Below are 17,669 nucleotides of genomic sequence, written 5' to 3'. Positions count from 1 at the left end.
CCTGGGAGTCATTTTGGACTCACAGTTGTCCATGGAGGTGCACGTCAATTCTTTGTACAGGGCAGCTGTCTTTGTACAGGGCAGCTGGTATGCAGGCTGAGACCCTACCTGCCAGCGGACTGTGTTGCCAGAGTGGTGCATGCTCTGGTTATCTCCTGCTTGGACTACTGCAATGTGCTCTATGTGGGGCTACCTTTGAAGGTGACCCAGAAACTACAATTAATCCAGAATGTGGCAGCTAGACTGGTGACTGGGAGAGGCCGCTGAGACCATATAACACCAGTCCTGAGACACCTACATTGGCTCCCAGTACATTTCTGAGCACAATTAAAGTGTTGGTGCTGACCTTTAAAGCCCTAAACGGCCTCAGCCCAGTATACCTGAAGGAGTGTCTCCACCCCCATCGTTCAGCCCAGACACTGAGGTCCAGCTCCAAGGCCCTTTTGGCGGTTCCCTCCCTGTGAGAAGTGAAGCTACAGGGAACTAGGCAGAGGGCTTTCTCGGTGGTGGCACCTGTCCCGTGGAACGCCCTCCCATCAGATGTCAAGGAAATAAACAACCATCTGACTTTTAGAAAACATCTGAAGGCAGCCGTGTTTAGGGAAGTTTTTAATATTTGATGTTTTATTCTGTTTTTAATCTGTTGGGAACCGCCCAGAGTGGCTGGGGAAACCCAGCCGGATGGGCAGGGTATAAATAATAAATTATTTTTATTTTTATCTGAAATGTCTAAGTTTACCACCCTGAAATCCATTTCTGGATGAAAGATGATTTATAAATTTTAAAAATAAATAAGCCATCTTGGATCTCGGGGAGATCAGGAGCCACAACTGATATTCCTCCACATAAATGTCATGTGTGCCATCTCTGTCTCTGGCTACTGTCTGTCATTTTTGTGTCACTGTGTCTGTCAATTTTTTACTCCACTCATCTGCACATGTCTAGTCCCTCTTCATTGCCATTCCTGGTTGTTTTTCCTCTTCATATTCTGGTGGGTTCCTGGGATGCTCCCCCAATCTCTACCTACCCCTCACTTCCAAGTCAATCTTCCTGTTGACAGCCAGATTGCTGCACAACTACAGTGGTACCTTGAGTTACAGACGCTTCAGGTTACAGACTCCGCTAACCCAGAAATAGTACCTCGGGTTAAGAACTTTACTTCAGGATGAAAACAGAAATTGCGTGGCAGTGGTGCAGCGGCAGCGGGAGGCCCCATTAGCTAAAGTGGTACCTCAGGTTAAGAACAGTTTCAGGTTAAGAACAGACCTCTGGAACGAATTAAGTTCTTAACCTGAGGTACCATTGTATTTCTGAAGTGGAGGAGACACTGAAAATACATTCATGTGGAATACAGTTTTGACAATCTGAGTCTCCGATATAACGCTTGATGGCTTATTTAAGGTTTGTTTGGTTTGTCATGTCTGCGAGATAGCGGTTATGTCAACATCCAGGCAATTGCCTCTTGTTCAGATTTAATTAACAGATGCATCTTAGTGAGAAGAGTCCTCTCTCCCACAGTGGTGATGCGTCATCGAGGAAAAGCGATTTCATAAACTGAAATCCTCTCACTGCCGAGGGGCCCAGGTTTCGGAGGAGTTCCCTGATGCCAAGTTCATCCTATCAGCTTAAAGTAGTTTAGATGCTCTCTGAAAGCTGGGTCAGCCTTAACCACTGTAAATTATGACTGATGGTATTCAGTCCTTATGGGAGACAGGTGTCAGTTCAGGGACTCAGCTTCCCCCACCCCCACCCCGCTTTGGCAGTAGATAAGTAGAACAAAGAGAAAGGAGTCTCTTACCAGTTAGAAATTTTAATGATTACAGCGAGAGAACAAAGAATCCATTCCGAGGGATGAAGGTGCTCCCAATTAAGGGTTCCACCCACTTCCCCCCTAGTCACCCGCGTCACTTCTGCGTCTTGCAACCTGATCTCGCAACCACTGTGCTTTCTTTGCTGTCACCTTATCTGCTCTCCTTGACCTTGGGCTGAGCGGATGGATGCTTTCCAGCGAAAGTGAGTCTGTTAACTCTCTCTGCCCCAGTTCTTCTTCTCCTAGCTGTTCACCACCCAGTTCTTCCCAACTTCTGTCTTCTGAACTGTGCCCCTCTGCAAACCACTGTTCCAAATCTATATTGTCCTACTGTCCCTGGGAAGATTCAAGATCCTGATCAGGAGCACGGGGAGGGGGAGACTCCCATCATTCCTCATCTGTGCAGCCCTCCTCCGCACGGTCCCTGACAACAGGTGTGCTTCATCAGTTTATGCCAATAGTGAAATTTCACCGTTAGGAATTTATGGGACCTCCCATGGTGTGTCATAGAAAAAAGAAGGACGTCCTTGATGCTTTTCCTCAGAAGCTCTTCCTCAGTGGGGAACATTTCATGCTGTACAACACCCATGATCAGAAGGCATTATGGCATTATGGAAACCAGCTTTGCAAGCATGGCAATGATGCTCAAGGAATATGTTCAGCTTGTATTCCAATGTGAACGAACCTGTTCCATACCTCCTTTTTCAATGCACATTTTCACATGGATTTGAGCATTTCTAAATATCTGCACAATAACATGGAATGGTGGAACAGACTTTAAAATGTGCGACTGACATGGACTGGGGTATACATTATTATTAGTATTAGTATTATTACTTAATAAGTTATCAAGCTCCATTGCTTTATCCTTTCCTGAGGGGGTAACAGAGAAGGACATTTTCCCATATGTCTTCTTTCAGTGAAGACAACTTTCATGCACGACAAAGACCCAACTCACAGTCCAACAATTTCTACTCAAGTTTTGAAGCTTGGGGAACTGGAACAGCTGGGGCTTTGTGGTACATTCTGTTTTAATTCTGTCACCAACTTTGGATAAAGTTCTGACCATCTGAGGTAAAACATTGTTTGTGAGATCTTTCCTTACAGTCACTTTGCATCGGATTAGCAGCTCCACGGAGGCTGACTTGGTGTCTTTAGAAAACAGAAATGAATCAGTTCTTCTTCGTGATTGCACCAAGGAAGCAAACATTTGGGTTCCTATTGAAGAGAGTGACTAATACCCCAGAAATAGAACAACATCACCTTGGGAACAATCTATGACTGTTCTCTAGCTCATAAGAATTGCCTGGCACAGTTAAATGATTTGACGGTGAGAGCAGTAATCTAAGAGGGTTCTTTGAAATTACCTGGCACTGACGCACAGATATAATCCAGAAGAGAATTGTTTGTGTGAGGTCACTAATCTAATGTTGCTTTTCAAAATGATCATCATAGCACGCAAATGTCCAGAGTGAAACCTGTTTGATTTCGCTTCACTGAATTTATTCCTCTTTCTTTCTTTCTTTCTTTCTTTCTTTCTTTCTTTCTTTCTTGTGTTCTAGGCTTGCTGGCAGAGCCAAGGAAATTTGCTTGACGCAGAGGGCCAGCCCACACACCCACAGCCAAAATGGCCGAAGACGCTGACATGCGCAATGAGTTGGAAGAAATGCAGCAGCGTGCTGACCAGATGACCGATGAGGTGAGGGAAATGTGGCTGGAATGATAAGCAAGGAAAAAACCACAGCCTCCTCATGCAGCCTGTTGCCTGCAGGCTAAGATCCTCACCCAGATAAATGCAGACTTTTTCTGTTGGTTCCTGCTTTCTCAGCTCCGTCATTTTGATGTTCTGAACTCAGAAGTGAGAAAGCTGCTGCTACACCTTCCACCATCCCTAGCCATTGGCAGGGGTGGAGAAAGGAGGGTGCGGTGGGTGCGGACCGCCCCGGGTGTCACCACTGAGGGGGTGACAAAATGCCAGGCGGCACTCACCATGGGGCCTGCAGCACGCCCGAGCCATGCATCTCTCCTGGGAGAGACGCTGTGGCTTGGGCACACACAGGCTCCGTGCTGCCCAAATGGTCCACCCGCTGCCTCCCACCCCCCAGCTGTAGGGCGGCTGAGTGGGAGGAGGCAGGCAGACTCCAGAGGCCCCGTGGTGTGCCCTGCCCCTATGGGCAGCTCGCCTCGTCCCTGGGCGCGCCGCCCTAGGTGCCCGAGTTTCTTCCTCCGCCTCTGGCTGTTGGCCATGCTGGCTGAGACTGATGGGAGCTGGAGTCCAACAGCAAGCAGAGAGCCATGGCTTCCCCACCAACTAGAGAGGCAAGGGTTTGAACCCTTCTGCATGAAAAACCAGGTGCTCTACTAATGAGCTGTGACCCTTCTCATGAAAGAATGCAGAAGAGTAATTCCAGAGGGGTCGAAATATTGTCCGACGACAAGGCCTCTCCCAGATTCTGCTGTTGACTTTGTGAAGTCTTCATGTAGGAAGGAAGAATGACTTATTTTTTTAAGTGTCTTTTGTTTGTTTAATACATACCAGAAAGTGCAAATTGAGTCATTTTTCTGAGCCTTTCATTTATGCACCTCGGCAAGCAAAGAACCACCTGTGGCCCTCTAGAAGTTGTTGGACATCAGTTTCCATCAGCCCCAACCAGTATAGCCAGTGACCAGGGATGGTGGGAATTGTAGTCCACCAACATCTGGAGAACTACAGGTTCCTCTTCTCTGTTCTGGGCTTTACAACCAACAAACAAGCTAGAGCATTTAGCTAGGTACAGATCTAACAAGCTTCTTTGGGCAGCCTCTTTGAGCAGTATTTTGGGTGGGGGAAAGATGGCATAAATTATCTAAATAAGCAACCACACATGTACTGCTCATTGAAGGTGTATTGCTCCTTGTGGGATTTAGTCCATGATATGCCACCATCACAAAGAACTTTAGAATGAAGCTTCACCAATGCTTCTCCCAACTAACCTGCAAATTTTTGGTTGTAAGGTTCTCATGACTTCCTCTACTTAGAACCTGGACAAGAACCTTGTCCTTTTCACCTGAAGCAGCCATAGTCTGGTGTGGTATAGTTGGAAAACAATCAGAAGAGTTAGCGTGGTATAGTGTTAGACTAGGACTAGGGGAGAGTCAAACCCCTGCTTCACGAAGCTCACTGGCTGATTGTGGGCCAATCACTATCTCTTAGCCCAGCCTATGTCACAGGGTTGTTGGGGAAATAAAGTGAGAGGGGGAAGAGAACCATGTAAATAAATTAAAATAAGACAGATGTCATGATTTTTTTTATTTGACGTACTTATGCTCTGCATGTTTCTAAGCTGAAATGGTTTAGCAATTCTAACTCTCTTCCTCTGTCCCCCCCCCATTTCCTTCTCAGTCACTCGAAAGCACTCGTCGTATGCTGCAGCTTGTTGAAGAGGTAAGGAATCCATGGCTTAACTTCAGTGTTTTCTCGGGAATGCTGAATGGTTTGCAGGAGTTAACCCATCTCAAAGCCCATGATGCAAATGATGACACAGTGGTTTGTTTTTCTTTCAGAGCAATTCTACAGTTTTGGGTGAATGCACATGCTCACCCAGCATACATTAAGCCAGGCGGTGATGCCCTCTCCAATGTGGCCCGCCAGAGCGCAGCAGAAGAGTCAGCCTCAGAAACTGAGCTAAGCGAGCAAGAGGCCAACTCTGCAGATGAGAGCTGGCTGTCAGAGTCTAGAAAGGGCAGCCCAGCCCCCCCTCCTTCCCAGGGAAGATGCTGTTAGCTCACAAGGAGAGGGAGAGTTAGAAGGCGGCCAGAGCATTGCCAGGCAGCCAGCAGATAAGCCAGTGTCTGATGCTGTGTCCTCTGGGAGTGGGGAGGAGGCAGGCCAGCCGTTCAGTCCCCATACTAGGAGACTGGAGAAGCTCAGAGAACAACAGAAGGGAAGGAGAAGAAAGGCAGGATTTTGGCGTCCTTCCTGTTGGAGGAGGGACGATGATTCAGACTGATCAACTACTGTTACTGCAAGCAGGCATGGGCCGTGCTCTGGATATTTATCTTGTAAATAAACATACATAAAACTGACAGAGAGTCATTGCTGCTTATCAGGCTGCTTGCCTGCCAGAGATCGTTATACTCATAGGCACATAGTTTTCTGGTAACATGAAGGGCAATGCCATACAATGGAAAGCTTCCTGAAGCTGCTTTTTGGTGGTGTGGCAGAAGAATATATAATACCAGAAATGTTGTGTTACTGCTGTCCTGTTAAGATGGATAGAGCCAACAACTTCAAATTGACATCAGCATGAATCCGTCAGATTGACAGGTATCAAAGTTGGCTTTCTCTGTGGTGAGCCATGAATTCAGAGCTCTTTTTGTCCATGCTGTCACTTCTGGATGGAGGTGGTAGCTCTCAATGCACCCTCCCTTTCAAATGCTGTGCTGTCCAGAGTAAATGCAACCCAAACCTGCAAGTGCACTCCAGATTGGGCATAAAATAAGCTTCAGCACTACTGCTCATCAACTGATAGGCAGTAGAGCTGGATTTGGTGGTCACATACCGTGTCTGGGCTGGGCATGGTGTTTTGAAGTCCTGAGACTTCCAAACTCCTAATTGCTTGGCAACAAGGTGGGCATTCCTGCCCCGTCAAATTTGGCCCACAAGACTAGACCCTGGCCTGCATGGAGCCCAAAAGGTTCACGACCCCTGAGCTACTCTGCCCACCAGCAGCTCTCAGACAAGGATCATGTCCATCAGCTGCTTTCTGATCTTTCCTACTGGAGATGCCATTGACTGAGCCCAGAAACCAGCTGAGTGCAAGCTATTTGCTCTAGTGCTGAGCCTCTCCCCTATTGATGGTGATGTCTTGGCTGTGATCATGCAGCAAATTTATATCAGGGCACTGGGGCAGAATGAAGGCCTTTTGCAAAGGGGAAGAAGGCACATTTCACATATAGGTGAGTGTCACCAAATCTGGAGCAGACATCCTTTCCTATTGAAACATTTGACCTCTGGGCCAAGTCTGGAGGAGAAAAACATGAAGGAAAAGGCCAGTTCTCATGATAAATCAGCTTGGCATTTAAGCATTCTGCTTTCAGAAAAGAACAGCTATCAAGGGAAATGTCATGAACTACTGGTGTTAGGGATGGGTTTAATTTTTGTGCTGTTCTATTTTTCATTTTTGCAGTGATAACAATTGGGAGGGTAGGGAAAGCATGTATGAAATCTTCTCCCAAAGATCAGCACTGTCCCAGCATAAAGCTGCAGTCCTGAGCACATTTACTTAAGAGAGTAAGCTCATTAGCCACTGGGAGGGCCATAGCTCAGGAGTCTGCATGCATCAACATTGAATGCAGAAGATGCCTGCTTCGAACCCTGGTGCCTCTAGGTGGGGCTGTTAGTATTCCCTGCCTGAAACCATGGAGAGCCACTTCCATTCGGTGTAGACAATACTGAGCTAGATTGAGTCATTAGTCTTATTAGCTTCAGACTTTAGATTAGCTTCAACCAGAGTCAGGGCCTTTTCAACACTGGCTCCGGCCTGGTGGAACGCTCTGTCTCATGAGACCAGGGCCCTGCAGGATCTGATTTCTTTCCACAGGGCCTGTAAGACAGAGTTGTTCCACCTGGCCTTTGGCTTGGAGCCAATTTGATTCCCTCCCCCTCTTTCTTTTCTCCTCTTGTGATGAGGCTGCATTTTAATATTTTAATGTTTCAATATTTTAATGTTGTATTTTAATCTTGTTTTTAAGTTGTATTCATTCAACTTGTTTTTATTATTGCTTGTTAGCCGCCCCGAGCCCAGCCTTGGCTGTGGAGGGCAGGGTATAAATAAAAATTATTATTATTATTATTATTATTATTATTATTATTATTATTATTAGTGTAAGAAAACTTCCTATATGCCTAATTAGTGCTGCACATCACCTTTTCCTCTGAAGTCATGATTCTCTTGAAACACACACACACACAAATGCACACATTATGGCAAAGATTTTTTCCCATGTTCGCATGCCCCACTGGAAATGAAAAGGTTTCTTTATGATGGGGGAAGGTTCTCTAAAAAGGGGCTCCATTTTTTTGCAGGAGTCAAGAAATGAGCAGGAGTGGGTGGCATCTAGAGGGAGATGGTTGCCTTCCAAGTGATTACCTTTCCATATTTTAATGGGCCATTGGGCTACACCAGCCTTTAACCTGGTGCTCTCCAGATCTTTTGGACTACAACTCCAAAACATAGTAGTCCAAACCATATGGAGAGCACCTAGGTGGTTAAGGCTGGGCTACAGGATGGTGTCAACACACGCAAATGGTAAATAAGGAGTTCCTTGTACAGCTGGGAGGCGCAGGACTGAGAAAATAAATTGTAACTCATGCCTAAGAAGTGGTTCTGCAGCCATTCCTGTGTCCTTAGGCAACTGACACATCCTTTTAGTGTCTTCTAACTGTTGGCAATGTCAGGCTGTCCTAGTAGTTTAATGTCTATCCTACCTCAATCAAAACAAGGTTGCTACCCCAGAGTAAATGAAATAAAATGTATTTAATTGCCTGCTTTTAGACTGTGTGCTCTGTTCCTCCAGCAGACATATGTTCTCTTTCGATTCTAAGGAGTGCTTATGGGAGATGCTGACATACAAGTGTTTGGAGTGGTTTCTCACGCACAATTTCTTGCTGCACAGCCCATCCTGTTCAGGAGGGTCTCCTGACCCCCAGGAGAGGCTTTTCATTTCCATGAGCAGGTGGGAACAAGGGATGGACAAGTCCTCTTCTACCATCCCCCTTCCATGAGCTCTTCTTAGCCAGGCTGGCCCACCTATGAGGCAGAGGGAAGCAGCTGCCTTGGGCGGCCGAAGCTCCCAAGGTGGTACCCCTGTGGGTGCCCCACTGTCCCCCTGCCTCCACCGGTGGCAGAGAAGCAGTGCCACCATCAACACTGATTTCAGTGAGATCTTGCAAGACCTTGCCAGAACCTACAGTAGGTGCTGCCACCTTGCTTCTTAGGATTCAAGCCTTTCTCTTTGCTTAGACAACTTTTGACCCACCAAGCTGAAACCATAACATCTCAGAGAGAGAATCTTCTCATAACTTTTCTGAGAGCTCCCCTGTCCCCCCAGCCTCTTCACTTTTGGGGAAACTCTGCCTCCCTCAAAAGAGACTGTTCAGTGAAATCCTCCACTCCCTATCCCTGTTTGACTCAGCATGGGTATTTGTGAGGGCCATTCTCCGTCAGACTATGTGTGGCATTCACTAACCAAGGTTCAGATTCTGTTTCCGGTTCTCACTCAAGCAGAGACGATTCTTTGTCTTGTCCACATTCCTGCCTCTGCCTTCCTTCACCTTAATCTTGATTTCTGGTTTTTTAATATTGTATTTATTTACCCTTATCGTGACACGAGTGGCGCTGTGGTCTAAACCACTGAGCCTCTTGGGCTTGCCGATCGGAAGGTCGGCAGTTCGAATCCACTTGACAGGGTGAGCTCCTGTTGCTCTGTCCCAGCTTCTGCCAAGCTAGCAGTTCGAAATCACACCAGTGCAAGTAGATAAATAGGTACCACTGAGGTGGGAAGGTAAATGGCATTTCCGTGCGCTCTGGTTTCCGTCACGGTGTCCCATTGCACCAGAAGCGTTTCAGTCATGCTGGCCACATGACCCAGAAAGCTGTCTGTGGACAAACGCTGGCTCCCTCGGCCTCAAAGCAAGATGAGCGCAGCAACCCCATAGTTGCCTTTGACTGGACTTAACTGTCCAGGGGTCCTTTACCTTTTTTTACCTGTAGAATATCACCCACTGACTCCATGACAAAATTGCTGCTCGCATCAACAATAGCATCATTACATGAGTTATGAGTAATCAGAGATTTGATCCTGTGCTCCTACAGGTCAGACTAATTGAGTTCAATGGAAATTTGACTGGACTTAACTGTCCAGGGTCCTTTAACTTTAACTTTTTTTACCATATTTACCCTTAGTGACTAGCCTAACTTGGTGAGTGTGCTTATGCATCACAACTCTCTGTCCTTCACCCAGGCAAACGAAAGGCGCTGCCGAAATTTAATAATACATTGCAGCCAGGCAAAAACACCCAGGGTGGAAAGCAGTGCCAATGAGGGGTGCGGTCTAGATAGACTGGGTGTGGCCTGGAGCAGAACCAGACAAAGCACCCTTGAAGGCCACATTCTGAAGTTCTCCCTGCTTCACATGAACACCCTACCGGATAGTCATGCCCTGTAGGAGAAGGGAGAAGATGTGATCTTATTCCCCCATCATTTGTAGGAGACACTAGAGGAGAATATTGTCCAAATGAGGCCTAGGTCCACAAATACTATGAGTCCAAGGGTTGCACATATTTGATATAAACCATTTCTTAGATGTTTTGCCCACCTTGGTTTCCATTGCCCACCTGTTTCCATTGCATTTCAGGAGTGTCAGGATTTTGGGGGGAAGGAAGAGGATCAGAGCTGCTGCCATTTTGTTTTCTATCCTGGGGTGCATTTTGAATTTTGGGAAGTTCAGAATAGCTACCGCCATAAAATATGGCAGCCACTCTAAACTGGTCTTTGACCGTAATAAATTATTATTATTATTATTATTATTATTATTATTATTATTATTATGGCAGCCATTGGCAGAGGAAGAGGAGTGCAGGGGGAGCACACTGCCCCCGGTAGTGCAATCCCAGTGGGGTGCCATCGCAGCTGCCCCCCCACCCATGCACCACGCCCCCACAGGTGGCATGCCACGCCCCCAGGATGTGTTCCACACCCCCAGGATGTGCAGCATCCCTGCCCCCACCTGCTCTCCAGCCCCCCAGTGCTCCGCCACTGATGGCAGCTACAGAAAAAGACAACCTTTGACAGAATGGGTGAATCGTTCCTCCAACAGCTCATTTGATTGGCGAGGTGCAGTCTAGACAAAGGGCAGTGACATGTTAAAAATGTAATATCACACAGAGCTATTCCATGCAGCTCTTATTTTTAAAACCTGAGCTACGAGGGGAAACTCCCCTGTTTCTTTCCTTCTTTTTTAACAATGTCTTGCAATAAAGCTAAAGGTGATTTATTCAAAAGCAGACCCCAAGGTTTAAAAATGCTGCTTGGGGGCTAGAGAGGCATTGGTGGTTAACAAATTACACCCATGTATGCATGCATGTATGTATGTATGTATGTATGTGTAATCAGAAGTAAGAATAATTGAGTTCAATGGAAATTACTCCCGGACAAACATGCTGAAGAATGAGTGGGAAAAAATTGAAAAAACAAAGAAGAGAAATGGACCATTTCACCTTGAATCATGGGGTCCATTTCACAAATTTTAAATCACTGTTTCTCCCCAGCCCCAAAATTTGGTTCACACATCCAGTTTTTTTAAGACGAGCCTCGCTTTTCCTTTTGCTCCTTCTCAAACTGTCAAGTATTGCAATGAATACTAATGCAGTAGAGAATCTTCCATGTATTTCATAGTGTTAATGGATGCAGTTGAGGAATTAGATTCACTTAGCATTTAAAGCCGAACCTACCTGATTCACATTCCCCCAAAACAAGATGCAAACCGAAACACAGCAATCCCTCAAAATTCACATTTTTCTGAATTTTGTAATGGAGTTCTCCAGCAGAGCAATGTGTTCAAGTATGCATATGCCAAGGTAAAATGTGCATTAAAATGCATATATTAGTGACAATAGCATGCAGAAATGCATTATATTAGGGAAAATAGAAATGTTGAAGAAAAAATGTCTATATTAGGCAAAATTGCATTTTAAAATCTGTATATTGGGATAAATTTTCACTAAAATGCTGGTGACTTCTTTTTTACAAACATTGCAAGCAAATGTGGAAATGTGGAGAAGTAAATTTAAGACTGGAAAAATGAGAAACTAAAAGAAACCAACTGACAGCTTCATCATCTCTCATGTGATGGGTTCCTGTTGATTCCCTTATCCCTTGCCATTCCTTTCACTGTTGATCTTTGAGCTTCTAATTTTTTCCAGATCTAGGGCTGCTTGTTCTCCCACTAATTTCTTTCTTTCTCTATCTCTGTCTCTTCGTTCCATCCTCTTATTCTTACTGGAATGTAGAGCAAAGATGCTGGTATCAGGACCTTGGTTATGTTGGATGAGCAAGGAGGTAAGTTCAGATCATTTACATAATAATTATTATTATGTTATTATTTGTGCCCCTCCCATCTGACTGGGTTACCCCAGCCACTCTGGGCAGCTTCCAACAAAGATTAGAAGTCAAAAGCATCTTTTCAATGAAGTGAATGATTAACTGTAGGTATCTTTTAAAGGTATCAGTAACGCATGCATGTACAAACCTGGTTACCAGTGACAGAATGTTGAAAAAGTCTTTTCCCAGCACCCATCGGATTCAACAGGAATTCCTGAACCCAATGTTTCCAAAATAACCCCACTGCTTTTTAGAGTGTGTGGTTCGAAGACTGTAGCCATTCAATTTTGGCCATGCTTATCTACACAAAGGATCTGTAAGCCAAAGCTCTATAAGTCCGCAGTGCGCCTACAGAATTCTGCACAACCTGACATTGCCCCATCATCTTTGAAGCCAACAAACATAAGCCTTTGCACTCTTAGAACATGGACAACATTGAACAGAATGGGGCACATCCACCTTGCTGTTGGCTCACTAGAGCTCTCTCCAGAGTAGTTACCGTATTTTTCGCTCTATAAGTCACACCAGACCACAAGATGCACCTAGTTTTTGGAGGAGGAAAACAAGAAAAAAATATTCTGAATCTCAGAAGCCAGAACAGCAAGAGGGATCACTACGCAGTGAAAGCAGCAATCCCTCTTGCTGTTCTGGCTTCTGGGATAGCTGCGCAGCCTGCATTCGCTCCATAAGACGCACACACATTTCCCCTTACTTTTTAGCAGGGAAAAAGTGAGTCTTATAGAGCAAAAAATATGATAAATTGAGGCAAGGGTGCTTAGCAGTTCATAATCAGTTTGACTGATGGAAGCTCCGTTTCACTCCTAAGTACAGGTTACTCGGGGGATCAAATTCTCTAAACTCTGGATTTAAGAAGTAATCTTGATACTCAATTCCTATTGAGCATTGAGGCCTAAAGGGCAAAGCTGGATATAGAGAGCATGCAACCATATTGCAGAGGCAGGTGACAAGATTTTGAAAGCGATCACCGCACCAATTTTAATGTTATTTAACCAAATTTGTATCACTTTTTTTAAAAAGCGTTGTGCAGGTTGGATAAATGCGACTTGGGGGAAATGTGATTTGCCTATTGCGTGCAGTTGGAGCAGCTGGGCCTCTGCTGTCTTCGGGGACCCCTCCTGTCATTTGTGCCTTAGCAATGTGTGCCTCGGCAGATGATCCGATTCATGAAACCGTTTGTTAACCTTGCCATGTGATCTTTTCCCAGATGACCCTGACAGCAGAAGTTACTTAGGATTTTAGGTGTTATATAGAGGATTCTGATATGGATCATTGGAACATGCAGATGACAAAGAGTATCACATTCCTTTGTGTGCCATACCCCTTTTCCCTGCCCGGTTTTCTTAAGGCACCTGTTTACTTTGATGCCGCGAGTGATTTGCAAGACAGAAGCCTCTTGAGTCAACCAGTGAAAGCGCTATATAGGAGAACAAGGGTTTGTTTCTGGTATAGAAAGCAAGTGCCTTTGAGATCATCAGTGCAGTGATGTGACGTGCTGAGTGTGCAGCCCACATGGCAAATCACAAAGCACCTCCATGAAGTCTCTTGGTTCTCTTGCTGATATCTTGAGGAATTCAGTTGCGTGTGAAGACCCCCAAAACCACCCCCAAAATAAAGACACAGTAGACACAGATTTTAGTTTAAGGTTTTTGGCATTAATTTTGGCCACAACTTTATTGATTACAGAATGCGAGTGGTTGCTTAAGCATTGGTTCCAGACTACCTGAACCTGCACAGTGGCAGGAACAGGACTGACACTGGGCACCACCATACGTCAGTAAGGGAAAGCGTCCTAGGGGTGCGAGAAGCTGGTTTCAATCTCACAGCTCACCCCAGATGCTCCCAGGGGCTCTGGCGTGGCCCTAGCCCCTTGACAGGGTTTGGACAAAAGCAAGGCAAGCCCCTGGATTCCTTTAACAGAATTCCCTAGCAGCAGTGATGGAGAGGCAGGCACAGCCAACCACGTCCCCTCCACAAAACATTGAACCAATGCCTAACCGCCAACCTTACAAAGTTGTGACGATTTGCTACACGGTAGGCAGAAACCAAATGGCAACAGCCAAGCACCCAAATGGCAAAATTCCTACTGGGCCCCTGCTCCAAAGCAGACGACCCCTAGACAGGCATAGCAAGGCCAAAGAACAGCCCGAAATATAGGGTGGGAGGGCGGGTGATCCGATGCACATCGCAGGAAAGAGAAAACTCCCAGCAACATGCAGCAGCTTAAATAGCCCCTCGCTAGGACAAATCCGAGGAGCTGAAGGACCCCTTTAACGATCCTCCTCCACCCTCAGCAGTTTTTTTTTGTCTTTTTGTTTTTGTATTATCGGTCACTCGATGTTTTAAATCCCTTGTCGCTTCTGTTATCTCTTTTTTTTTTCCCCTGTAAGTATTTGCACAGGACGATATCAACCTTTACCTCCCCACCCCCATTTTATGTTGTTATTTCTATGTATATCATGCTATGGCCACACGGCTAATGCAATAAAATCTAAAATAGCCCCTCAGTAGCCAATAGACAACCCAACAGGCCAAATTTCTGCCCCAGCAACTGAGGGGGAACCAATGGGGTGTTGTGGCTATCCAAATGGTCCCACCCCACAACAGGGAGGTAGTTTAGGTGATCTCACCGCAACACATGCCCTCCATGATGGAGGACACGATCCGCCATTAGAAGGGTTATTAAGCACATTTAAAGGGCCTGTTTTCGTGAGATGTTTTGGCATGTCCCATGTATCTAATTCTCCTCCAGGTGAAAAAAAAATCCAGTTCTGTATGCTTTGGTTGCCTATCAATGGTTAGTAAAACCAAGCCCAAAATGATAAGACTACACTAGTGGCCAAAATTGTGGAAACCTTTTGGGAAAAGTGTAATTCTGAGGTTTGATGGCTCTTAACACCATTTTCTTTTAGAGTAATACCATAAAATTATGTATCAATGGAACGATAATTTAATGAAGAATGTAATGCAACAAAGTTTGTTCAATTATCTGTATTCTATCAAAAGTTATAGCCAAATAACCAGAAAAAGAAGCACAGCTTGCTTAGGTTGATATGCAGTAGCTTTCCTTCATGTGAATGTAGCCAATGAGCATGAGTGTTTAGAGAGCCAATCAGGTGTTATGAACCATCAAACCTCGGAAATACACTTTTTCCAAAAGGTTTCCACAATTTTGGCCACTAGTGTAGCTGTGCTAGAGGGAGCATAATATGCAGTGCTGTCCTAAACACATTTACTCAGAAGTAAGTCCCACTAATCAATAGATTTTAGTGTGTGTTCGGTACTGCAGCCATAGGTTCCCATTCCAAAAACATATAATTCAGTCACTGTGGCTGTGTTACATTGCGTTATATTAGGGGTCAAAACTGGATTAAGTCCAAGCGCTTTAGGTTAATTGGAGTTTACTAGGTCTTAACTTGCAGCAGGTCTTGGTTTTGCTGAATTCTGGGACACACTTTCAGTCCTAGGCTCATCCCCACAACATACAAAGTAAACAACAAAAGGCCTCTGAGCATGTACAGAGAGCTTAGCCTTTGTAATTGAATAATGTTAAAGTGTGCATGCAGCAAGTGATTATGGACATGGAAGTCATGCAGGAGTGCCTGGTTTCCAGGCATGCATGAGCCAAAGCACCTTTCTGTGCAGCAAAATTAATTGTCTGTTGCATCAGGCATTCTTCCTGCGCATTCTCTCTACCCCTGGCAATTGTCCCTTAGCCGGCTGCTCAAGTCTTGAAATAGAAACAGACCAGCTGCTGCTTCTACTCCAAAGCCACCTGAACATTGCCCTACACTGAGGTCATCCTCCTGCGGCTAACTAAGCTGGCTTCCTGGAAGATTTGCACGGGCAGAGCAATATAAAGCTGCCCTCGTGGCAAGCAAACTCTGCCCTGACGTACCTGACTCTTCCTCTCTTGTTCCACAAGCTCACTCAAACCAGGACCCTGAAACTTAGATTTTATTTGATTTTACTCATTATATTTCTAGGCTGCTTTTCATCCACGTGAATCGCAAAGCGGCTTGCAAGCAAGCAATAACTGTAACATAATAGAACATCGGAAAGGCAATGCAAATCATATAGAACGATTGACAAATCGTCAGTAAAACAATTGCAATATGTCCCAATTACGCTATTGGCAAAACAACTAAAAAAATAAGCTAAACAGCACAATTACAACAAAATTCGTATTACAGTCGTACCTTGGAAGTTGAACAGAATCCATTATGGGAGTCCATTCGACTTCCAAAACGTTCGGAAACTAAAGCACGGCTTCCGATTGGCTGCAGGAAGCTCCATCAAAGCCCCATCGGACGTTGGGCTTCTAAAAGAACATTCAAAAACCGGAACACTCACTTCCGGGTCTTGATCGTTCAGGAGCCGATTTGTTTGTGAGCCAAGGCATTTGAGATCCAAGGTACGACAGTATAGGATTCACAAAGTACAATTGTCCCCTGTCTCACAAACCAGTCTACCAGTGCTCGTTGTACAGAGGAAGACCTTGTAAAAGCTCAAGGGCCTTGATTTCCTCCGCCATGATCATGGATGGAATTTTCTCTTTATGTTCTCATGTCTTCCTCTGTTCCATGGATAGTTAAGGCCTCCAGAAGCTGTTGGACTCAAACTCTCATAATCACTAACAACTGGCTATGTGGTTTGGGGCTGATATGAGCTGTGCATCCTAGTTCAGGAGTAGACAATATGGTGCCCTGCAGAGTACCACTCCCATCAACGCCAGCCAGCACGGCCAATGATCAGGAGTGATGGCAGTTGTTATCCGGAACATCTGGGGATCACCGCATGGGCTACCCCTGTCCTAGTTTATGTAGCCTAGACCAGCAGGTACTCTGCATGCATAAGACCCTATGTTCAATCTTGCTTAGGAATGAGGGAGGAATTTAATTCCGTAAGGCTGTTGATGGAAATCTATCCAATTAATGCTTTCCGAAACAGTATGCAAACCATTCTTTTCTCTCTCTCTTCTCTTTAACTTCAGGAACCAGCCTTGTATTTGTTGTTTGTGAATCGATTTCTTCTTTTCTTCTACTAATCTGTCGAAACATGCATCTATATTTTCGTTCCAATGCAGAAAATAAGAATAGAACTTGCTTCAGGATTCTAATATTTCATTTATTTTCCCTGAGTAGCTGCAATGATTTTTCCTCCTTGGATTAAAATGTTTCTTTCCTATAACTGGCTAACACACTGTGCTTGAAAGCTGGGCTCTGAATCAGATTGTTCTCTTAAGGAGAACCAACTTGGGACGGGCCAGTAAAGTGATTTGGTCTACACTGGTGTTGAAACAATTGACAAAGAGGGTGGTGTCTGACCAAGTTTTACTCAGTAGACCCATTGAGATTCATGACCATGACTAAGTTAGGGCCGTTTATTTCAACAGGTCTACTTTGAGTGAAACAGTTGAATACCACCTATTGTCAGTAAGGTGGCAACTCTACCCATGCTTAGATTGTGCTGCATGGTTGCTTCTGCAATCTCAGCACATATCATTACATTGGGGTGGGTTATTTTTGCTTCTATAGATATAATAGTGGCATGGAACCACTGTCTCCCACTTGAGAAAATGGGGGGTGCAATTTGTGCTACCCTAAGTAAGCACCAGGCTGTAGGTGTTCATGAAAGTCATTTATTGTTTGCATGTGAACCCACTGTGATGGGCCGGATAGTTATATTAAACTGTTATG

General features: G+C 45.1%; 1 protein-coding gene across 2 annotated transcripts in view; it reads left to right on the top strand.

The window, feature by feature from the left end:
• The window catches only part of SNAP25 (synaptosome associated protein 25), a 79,958-nt gene that overhangs the window by 51,914 nt on the left and 10,375 nt on the right, over positions 1-17,669 (top strand). For both annotated transcript variants that reach the window (XM_053380638.1, XM_053380637.1), the window contains exons 2-4: positions 3,373-3,509; positions 5,193-5,234; positions 11,862-11,910. In XM_053380638.1, coding sequence (XP_053236613.1) covers positions 3,438-3,509; positions 5,193-5,234; positions 11,862-11,910 — 163 coding nt within the window. In that variant the 5' untranslated portion in view covers positions 3,373-3,437. The remainder of the gene's footprint in view (positions 1-3,372; positions 3,510-5,192; positions 5,235-11,861; positions 11,911-17,669) is intronic.

This window comes from Podarcis raffonei, chromosome 3 (assembly GCF_027172205.1).
Source record: "Podarcis raffonei isolate rPodRaf1 chromosome 3, rPodRaf1.pri, whole genome shotgun sequence".
NCBI classification, from domain to species: domain Eukaryota; kingdom Metazoa; phylum Chordata; class Lepidosauria; order Squamata; family Lacertidae; genus Podarcis; species Podarcis raffonei.
Note: the sequence above shows the minus strand (reverse complement) of the source record. Positions and strands in the feature narration are given on the sequence as shown.